The sequence below is a fragment of the Heptranchias perlo genome, chromosome 35 (genome assembly GCF_035084215.1).
Source record: "Heptranchias perlo isolate sHepPer1 chromosome 35, sHepPer1.hap1, whole genome shotgun sequence".
NCBI classification, from domain to species: domain Eukaryota; kingdom Metazoa; phylum Chordata; class Chondrichthyes; order Hexanchiformes; family Hexanchidae; genus Heptranchias; species Heptranchias perlo.
In genome coordinates this window covers 14,918,883-14,928,404 of record NC_090359.1, presented here as the reverse complement: position 1 = coordinate 14,928,404, position 9,522 = coordinate 14,918,883, and the positions used below count along the sequence as shown (strand labels likewise).

At 47.6% G+C, this 9,522-nt stretch overlaps 2 protein-coding genes across 2 annotated transcripts; both read right to left on the bottom strand.

Moving 5' to 3' along the window:
- Positions 1 to 292: 292 nt before the first annotated feature.
- LOC137302106 (zona pellucida sperm-binding protein 3-like) lies at positions 293 to 1,016 on the bottom strand. Its single transcript, XM_067971781.1, has 4 exons — positions 942 to 1,016; positions 738 to 859; positions 533 to 667; positions 293 to 454 (listed from the first exon to the last, which is right to left on the bottom strand). The coding sequence occupies exons 1-4, from the start codon at positions 968 to 970 to the stop codon at positions 336 to 338; spliced, it is 405 nt and encodes a 134-aa protein (XP_067827882.1). The 5' UTR covers positions 971 to 1,016; the 3' UTR covers positions 293 to 335.
- A 92-nt stretch (positions 1,017 to 1,108) lies between these two features.
- Positions 1,109 to 2,964, bottom strand: LOC137302104 (zona pellucida sperm-binding protein 3-like; the record flags this gene model as incomplete). The annotated part of the gene is made up of 5 exons (XM_067971780.1): positions 2,777 to 2,964; positions 1,770 to 1,885; positions 1,579 to 1,682; positions 1,316 to 1,493; positions 1,109 to 1,229 (listed from the first exon to the last, which is right to left on the bottom strand). Coding segments are annotated over exons 1-5 (705 nt in total), but the record flags the coding sequence as incomplete, so codon positions are not given.
- Between the last annotated feature and the right edge of the window lie 6,558 nt (positions 2,965 to 9,522).

Here is a 9,522-nt window from a genome sequence, read left to right as displayed (position 1 = left end):
GATTGGGCCGTCAACCAGCCGGCACCAGTACTTCAGGCCAGTCCCACTATCCCTTCAGAGCTCATTGACCTGCACAATGAGGGCCTGGCAAGCCTTCACCCATTGCTGCAGCCATCCCTGGACTGGGCCTGGATACACTATTACCAGCCATTCTGCCACTACTTACATGGACCCATTAAAACCCATTTCACAAACAGGAGGAACTGTGGAGGAGTGCGGAGTGTTACTAACAGAATTGAGCACTCGTTGCATGCTGATTGGAGCCAGATAATGAAAAATGAGCAACCAGCCATTAGAAGATACAAGTAGTCACTGCTTTATTGGTCATTTGATAACTAGTTGAACTGGGTTTGCTTGTGTTTCCTGTACAGGAACAAGGCGATCAAAGAAGCAGAGATCAGAGAGACAGCGGTCACTGTCAGGGCCAGGATCAGGACCACCTCAGACTCCACACCTAAAAAGCAACAAGAAACCAATGGTCAGTGAAGGAAATACTGAGGGGAAAATGGAAACTAGCAGTCGGCCAACTCACCACCCGGAGACCTCTCCTGCATCCTTTGCTCAACCTCATTAAGGGACTCAGTTGCCAGCTCTGTCACATCAGGATCCAGAATGACCAGGGGTCCAAGTGAGGCCTCACCCTCCCACTTCAATTCAGCATCACTCTCTGCAATATCAAACATTCCAGTTAGAGGGTAAAGGGTGACCTCCAACAATCAAGAGGATCAATGTCCTACCAGGTCCAGATACAAGATCCCTCCTTCCTCTGGAATCAAGTCGGAATTCCCTCGTGGCACCACAGTTACCCAGATGACAACAGGCACACACATCATTTGTCGATTCTTCCAATGGGGTCCAGCTAAACCAGAGAATCAGTTTATCAACCAGGTTGTCCATCACCCTTTAATACAACACATCCCTGAGTGAGAGAAGGAACTTACATAGTCTGGAAAGTACAAGCTTTGTTCATGGAATCTCTCCGATCCACTGCAGCAACTTTCAGGTGACAGGTGATGAAAATCTGAGGGACACATTCAATACAAGTTGTTATTTAGTGACCTCCTCCCAACATGGGGAACCCCAATGTTTGGCTTCCTCTTACCAAGGAACGGTCATCTCCAAAGAAGCGGAATGCATCCAGGTCAAACTGGAGTTTGTCCAGCTCACGTTCACCTCTTGGCAACACAAAGGTTGAAAAGGAGTCCTCAGCTTTGCTGTCCAGGAGGCAACTGAAGAACGATTTTAAAAAGGGACAAAGTGAATTAAGTGAACCTATTGAGACATAACCAGCTGGAGAAAGCAGAGAGCTCCTTACCCATGGTAGTCAATGATGTTGTATCTTGGGGTGGAATCCTTGTCTGGGCTCAATGTAGCTGCACAGCTGTCAATGTAGAGCTTCAAGGGCATGTGGTTGGTCATTGAAACAGAGGCCTCAATGTGAATGAGGTCACCCAGGTAGTAGACAGTCGAGGTGTGCTCTGTAAGCCAGTCATCTGAAGTACAAGGGATGGAGAAACAGTGGGTGTAACTCCCAGAGGGAGACGACAGAAAAGCACTCCCCATCCACCCATCACATACCGTTCATAAGACGCAGTGAGAATGACAGAAGCCCTTCTCCAGACTTGGTAGAGCTGAATGGGATCCAGGTGGGCTTGATAGGGTCACTGCTCACATTGCCCTTCCTGGAAAGACAGGAGTGTAATTTCAGGACAACTTCAGAGAACTGCACCTGCTGTAGACCTTATTTGCCACAGAGTAAAGATTCTTACCTAAAATAGTGGCACTCAATGGGAATGATGGCTCCATTCGTTCTCACAATGACAGATCCACGAGCATTTGGGGTGTGGTTCAGGTGGGTGGTATAGACCAGGAAATCGCCAGCCATCTGAAAGACATCAGCTTAAGGAATGAAGAGCTGGTCTCATTGGACAAAAGCTATTTCTGGTCATTTTCCTGCCCTGTGAAGCAGCAGTTTGAGGGGCAGCTGAAACCCCTCAATGACACATGATTGAAGCAGCTCCACCATTGGTTGAAGTTGCCTAGAGCAGCCTCTGTTACTCTGCTCAGTCCACCTTCTATTACAGGAGACTTCAGGCCTGCAGTCAGAAACCCTGAAATGATTGGCATAGCTAAATTTGATGAGCATTATTTCCCATATAGAATAGAGCTTTCACCTTAAGGGGCTTCAAGTTACCCCTGATAAGAAGCACAAAACACATCACTTTTAAACCTCATCTGTGGCTGTGGAATCAAGGGGATTGGCAGGTGTAATAACCAAAAGTGGAGTTCCCCTTTAATACATTGTATCCCAATTATTATTCCACTTGTTTCATCTTTCAAGAGAACTCTCAACAGGAACTTCCACACTGAACATTCATTGACCACAAGTTGAGGCAACAGGCCTGAATATCCACAGGAAGGCACAGAAAAGATAAATCAATTAAAGCACGAAAGAACAGTGGTTTGGAGAAATGTAGGTGAAGGTTCAAGGTCAATAGAATTGAATCTCAGAGTTAGAGAGTAATAATGACCCATTTAAGAAAGATGCAGTCCCTCAGTGACAAGTTGAAGTTCTTTTCAAATATAAAGCTAAGATTGACATGTCAACATAAAGAAGTAGTTTCACACAGTGATATTTAACAGTGGGCAAGAATTTATACACAGATTTCATTCAGGGATCTCCTCAGTGGCTGGAGTTTCACCCGATGTTAATGAACTCAGAGTGGGCAATAATCCACACAGTGAAATTGGAGCAAGAGTTGAGGAATCACATTACCTGCAATCTGCTGCCACATTCATGGAGCCCATAGTCAAAGAGGACAGTGTGGTTCTGAGAGTAGATCCCAGTTGGCCAACAACCTGCTGTCCCCAGGGTCAGGTCAGCAGCTTTAATCAGGTGCCTGGTTCTAAATAAATCCATGTCTACCCTCACCAGCAGGTTCTGCTCTCCACACTGCACCATCACAGTCTGCAGTGGAGACAGACTTCTCCCCTCAGACACACTGAAATGGGAACCAAAGGGAGGGACAGGGGGAGGGACTCTCTGGGGCACAGGGGTGGGTTTTACTCTTCTCCATGGAAATCTCTGGCCTCTAAACTGTTCCCAAATATCAGAGCAACAAACGGCTCCAACTAACACCAGCACCGGGAACAAACCTCTCACTACAAAATCCCCCATGATACCAAACAACTCAACTATCACTTTACCCACCAACCAGCACCTTTTATACAAAACCTGCAGTCACCTGACTCCAATTCAATGAGTCGCTGTTGTGATACGATTGGATGTGTTTCAGAAAAAAACTCAATGTCTTTCGAATCCTCCTTTCAGTCAATCACTTCCACTGTCCTATTTCATAAGTTTCATTCGAAAAAAATGAAAAAAAGGAAAGAAAAAAAGATGGAGATAGTGAGCGGTGTAACTGAGTACAGAGATACAGAGAGATACCAGCAGAGGGAGGTAGAGAGCGGTGTAACTGAGTACAGAGAGACACCAGCAGAGGGAGGTAGAGAGCGGTGTAACTGAGTACAGAGATACAGAGAGACACCAGCAGAGGGAGGTAGAGAGCGGTGTAACTGAGTACAGAGATACAGAGAGACACCAGCAGAGGGAGGTAGAGAGCGGTGTAACTGAGTACAGAGATAAAGAGAGACACCAGCAGAGGGAGGTAGAGAGCGGTGTAACTGAGCACAGAGAGACAGAGAGACACCAGCAGAGGGAGGTAGAGAGCGGTGTAACTGAGTACAGAGATACAGAGAGACACCAGCAGAGGGAGGTAGAGAGCGGTGTAACTGAGTACAGAGATACAGAGAGATACCAGCAGAGGGAGGTAGAGAGCGGTGTAACTGAGTACAGAGAGACACCAGCAGAGGGAGGTAGAGAGCGGTGTAACTGAGTACAGAGATACAGAGAGACACCAGCAGAGGGAGGTAGAGAGCGGTGTAACTGAGTACAGAGATACAGAGAGACACCAGCAGAGGGAGGTAGAGAGCGGTGTAACTGAGTACAGAGATAAAGAGAGACACCAGCAGAGGGAGGTAGAGAGCGGTGTAACTGAGCACAGAGAGACAGAGAGACACCAGCAGAGGGAGGTAGAGAGCGGTGTAACTGAGTACAGAGATACAGAGAGACACCAGCAGAGGGAGATAGTGAGCGGTGTAACTGAGTACAGAGATACAGAGACACCAGCAGAGGGAGGTAGAGAGCGGTGTAACTGAGTACAGAGATACAGAGAGACACCAGCAGAGGGAGGTAGAGAGCGGTGTAACTGAGTACAGAGATACAGAGAGACACCAGCAGAGGGAGGTAGAGAGCGGTGTAACTGAGCACAGAGAGACAGAGAGACACCAGCAGAGGGAGGTAGTGAGCGGTGTAACTGAGTACAGAGATACAGAGAGATACCAGCAGAGGGAGGTAGAGAGCGGTGTAACTGAGCACAGAGAGACAGAGAGACACCAGCAGAGGGAGGTAGAGAGCGGTGTAACTGAGTACAGAGAAAGAGAGAGACACCAGCAGAGGGAGGTAGAGAGCGGTGTAACTGAGTACAGAGAGACAGAGAGACACCAGCAGAGGGAGGTAGAGAGCGGTGTAACTGAGTACAGAGAGACAGAGAGACACCAGCAGAGGGAGGTAGAGAGCGGTGTAACTGAGTACAGAGATACAGAGAGACACCAGCAGAGGGAGGTAGAGAGCGGTGTAACTGAGCACAGAGAGACAGAGAGACACCAGCAGAGGGAGGTAGAGAGCGGTGTAACTGAGTACAGAGAAAGAGAGAGACACCAGCAGAGGGAGGTAGAGAGCGGTGTAACTGAGTACAGAGAGACAGAGAGACACCAGCAGAGGGAGGTAGAGAGCGGTGTAACTGAGCACAGAGATACAGAGAGACACCAGCAGAGGGAGGTAGAGAGCGGTGTAACTGAGCACAGAGAGACAGAGAGACACCAGCAGAGGGAGGTAGAGAGCGGTGTAACTGAGTACAGAGAAAGAGAGAGACACCAGCAGAGGGAGGTAGAGAGCGGTGTAACTGAGTACAGAGAGACAGAGAGACACCAGCAGAGGGAGGTAGAGAGCGGTGTAACTGAGTACAGAGATACAGAGAGACACCAGCAGAGGGAGGTAGAGAGCGGTGTAACTGAGCACAGAGAGACAGAGAGACACCAGCAGAGGGAGGTAGAGAGCGGTGTAACTGAGTACAGAGATACAGAGAGACACCAGCAGAGTGTCCAGGAAACCAACCTTTTATCTGAAATCTGAGGCGGGATCTAAACTGCACAGTGGAGGAAGCATTACTGTGTATCTAACCGGTGTTGTGCCTTCCCTGGGAGTGTTTGATTTGACAGTGTCGAGGGAGCTTTGCTCTCTATCTAACCCGTGTTGTAACTGCCCTTCTACAACTGGAAAGTTTCTCCTTCTTTCCTCGATGAAAACCCTTCACAATTTTGAACACCTCTATCAAATCTCCCCTTTACGTTCTGTGCTCTCAGGAGAACAGCCCCAGTTTCTCCAGTCTCTCCACATAACTGAAGTCCCTCATTCCTGGCACCATTCTAGTAAATCTCTTCTGCACCCTCTCTAAGGCCTTGACATCCTTCCTAAAGTTTGGTGTCCAGAATTGAACACAATACTCCAGCTGAGGTCTAACCAGTGTTTTATCAAGGTTTAGTATCAGCTCCTTGCTTTTGTATTCAATGCCTCAATTAATAAAGCCAAGGGCCCCATTTGCTTTCTTAACAGCCTTCTCAACTTGTCCTGCCACCTTCAAAGATTTGTGTAACTACACCCCCAGGTCTCTCTATTCCTCCACTCCATTTAAAATTGTTCCATTTAGTTTATATTACCTCTCCTCATTCTTGCTACCAAAATGTATCACTTCACAATTCTCTGTATTAAATTTCATCTGCCATGTTTCTGCCCATTTCACCAGTCTGTCTCTGTCCTCCTGAAGTCTGTTACTATCCTCAACATTGTTTATTACATTTCTGAGTTTCGTGTCATCTGCAAACTTTGAAATTATACCCTGTACTCCCAAGTCCCGGTCATTAATATATATCAAAACGAGCAGTGGTCCTAATACTGAGCCCTGGGGGACACCACTGTATACTTGCCTCCAGTCTGAAAAACAACCGTTCACCACTACTTTCTGTTTTCTGCCCCTGAGCCAGTTTTGTATCCACGCTGCCATTTTCCGTTTAATCCCATGGCCTTCAATTTTGCTAACAAGTCTATTATGTGATACTTTATCCTCCCTTAATCTCTCCCTGCATAGAAACTCCCCGACCCATATTCATGGCCACCCCCTCGACCTTGCAATCACGTGGCCTCTCTACTCCCGATCGTGTCAATCATGGATAAGGCCATCTCTGATCACTTCCTTGTATTCCTCTCCACCCACATGGAATCATAGAATCATAGAAAGGTTACAGCACGGAAGGAGGCCATTCGGCTCATCGAGTCCATACCAGCTCTATACAAGAGCAATCCATGTCGTCCCACTCCCCCAACGCACATCACAGAATGAACACAGGAATCCCACTTTCTATGAGCGGTAACAGGCTGCGGTTATGGTGCAGACCGGGACCCAGGGCTGAGGCTGTGGTCATCAGTTACTCTGGGAATGGCACAGTCTGTTTCATGACCAGCCAAGGGTGAGAGTAACACCAGGGAGTCAGGCTGGTGTTTAGAAGGGTGTGGGTTCCAGCTCCCGTTCCAGGACTGGGACACATGATCCAGACTGACTGTGTCGTGCTGAGAGGGAGCTGCATCGTGAGAGGTGCTGTCCTTTGAATGAGGTGTTTAATGGGGGTCCCTTCTTTCTGCTCCGAAGTGTAAAAGATCCCGTGACAATTTGTGAAGAGCCGTGTCTCGTTCCTTGTCTCACTGAGACTCTCAGTTAATTGGTTTGTTCTCTCCACAGATTCGGCCTGACTCGCTGAGTTTTTCCAGAATATTCTGTGAGTGTTTCACTGAGCCTCGGGTTTTACAGTGAATGATAAAAGGATTGTCGTCAAACACTTGGCCATGAGCTGCTGAGTGAGCTGTCTGGACATTGTTGCTTTTAGTGCACTGTCCCTTTAAGAGCTGTGGTCTGCCTCATTTCTCAGTGTGATTGTGGGTCTGACACAGAAGCGAGGGAGGAAGCAGCAGCCACAGCCCGAACTGCAGGCAAATTGCGAGGCTGGGACTAAAAAGCTGTTATGCCCACACCGGGAGTCGAACCCGGGCCGCCTGGATGAACACCAGGAATCCTAACCGCTAGACCACATGAGAACTGAAGGGATGGTCAGCAGGAAGGGTACTGAGACTACACCCAGAAGGTTTAATGGAGGTTCACGATTGTGACAGGTTTTGATACAGCAAATAAGGAGAAACTGTTTCCAGTGATGGAAGGGTTAATAACCAGAGGACACAGATTTAAGATCAATGGGCAAAAAAGCCACGGGCGGGGGAATGAGGAGAGATTTTTTTACGCAGCGAGTTTTTATGATCGGGAACGCACTGCCTGAAAGGGCGGTGGAAGTGGGTTCAATCGTAACTTTCAAAAGGGAATTGAGTGAATAGTTGACATGAAAAAATTTGGAGAGATATGGGGAAAGAGCAGGGGAGTGGGACTAACCCACTTCCTTCTGTGTTCATCCCTGGAAAAAACTCTCCCCCAGGTCACTTGCAACAGCACTTTCAAATTCCCAACTGTCTGGACTTTGGCCCTCCATTCACCACGACATTTCTGCAGCTGCCGATCTGCTCGATCAGACCCTCACCTCCATCTTTGATGCCCTTCTCCCCATTAAAACCATCACTCCCCCTCACCCTGGTCGATCCTCCTGGTACTGCCCTCATTTCCACTCCTGTGAGCCGAAGGGACGCAGACTTGAATATTTATGGTGGACAACTGGTTAACCATTCATCACCAGATCTGGCTGGACCACATAAAGCACTATCGGGTCCTGCTCTCCTCTGACAAAACTGCTCACTGTTCCAGGATCATCCTGGAATGTAAAGATAACCCCCGGGCTTCTCTTCTCCACTACAAACCATCTTCTTACACTCCCCTCCCCCCATCTTCTTAAACATCTCAATTAGATCACCCCTTAACCTCCAAAACTCAAGGGAATAAAAGTCTCGTCTGGAAGACCTGTCCTCATAATTTAACCCTTTTAGCCCTGATATCATTCTGGTGAATCTGTTCTACACCCAGTCAAGGCCAATATGTCCCTCCTGGGGTACGGTGTCCTGAACTGAACGCAGTACTCCAGATGTGGTTTAACCAGGGCTTTATGCATCTGTATCATAACTTCCACCCTTTGTATTCCAGCCCCTTGAGATGAAGGCTCACATTCCATTAATTATTTTTTGTACCTGTCCACTAGTTTTTAGTGATTTCTGGAGATGGACCCCTGAACCTCTCTGCTCCTCCATAGTTCCTAGTTTCTCGTCATTTAGAAAATACTCTGATTTATCTTTTTAATGTTCGAAGTGGATTATATCACACTTCCCCACATTGAACTCCATCTGCCACAGTTTTACCCTCTCATTTAATCATCAATGTCCCTTCACTACTTCCTGCTCCCATCTACACTATTTACTGCGCCACCTAACTTGCTGGTTTAAGGGTGAAAACTGCCCTCAGCTTCACTGGAAGTGCAAGAGACAACTTTGTAGATGCCGTGTGGTGTTGCAGACCGGCTCGTTGGACCTGCTCGTTTCATCTCATCTCATTTTCAGCAAACCGGAATATTCCTGAAATAGAGGATGGTGAATCACAGCTCGAGAAACCGATCCCCTCGACCAATGGGGACTGCGCCTTCCAACAAATAGGCATTGATGGGGCAAAGTGAGTCTGCTGCTCAGAAATAATACAGCACAGATCATCACTCGTGCAAGCTTCACACCCTTTAGTTTGGAAAAGTAAACTGATGGGAGACAGCTGCTGTCGTGAATGGGTTTCCAAAACTCAAATCAAATGGATTTGTCCTGTGTTGTGAATTACTATTTGTCTGATTCAGGTCATCAGAGCAGTGGGGACTGCATTTTGGACATTCCGAATACCAATGCCCTGTCACGTGAGCCTGTCGTTCTATTCCCGTTCCAAGTTCTCTTTTAAATTTCGATGACTTCCCCGAAATTTGCTTGGGGGACTGTTCGAATCGCAGTCCGGCCCTTCCCACTGTCGCATCCTCTAAATCTCCACCCAGGATTTTCACTGGTGCAACTTTCATCAACTTGAGCTACTTTTTAATTTCAAAAGCAAAGTGCTGCGGATTCTGGAAATCTGAAATATAAACAGAAAATGCTGGATACACTCAGCCAGTCAGGCAGCATCTGTGGAGCGAGTTCTGATGAAAGGTCATCGACCTGAAACATTCCCTCTGTTTCTCTCTCCACAGAGGCTGTCTGACCTGCTGAGAGTTCGCAACATTTTCTGTTTCTACTTTTTAATTTTTTTATATACCAACTCTGCCGATCCACCACTCGACCCACTGCGCGGCATCTGGTGGTTTGGATTCGGGGCTCTCACCGCCGCG

Coding starts and splice junctions, on each gene's coding strand:
- LOC137302106 (XM_067971781.1), bottom strand. CDS start 970: ATGAACAAAGCTTGTACTTTCCAGACTAT. Junction 860..941: donor GCTTGTACTTTCCAGACTAT/GTAAGTTCCTTC, acceptor TCTCTGGTTTAG/CTGGACCCCATTGGAAGAAT. Junction 668..737: donor GGATCTTGTATCTGGACCTG/GTAGGACATTGA, acceptor TTGATATTGCAG/AGAGTGATGCTGAATTGAAG.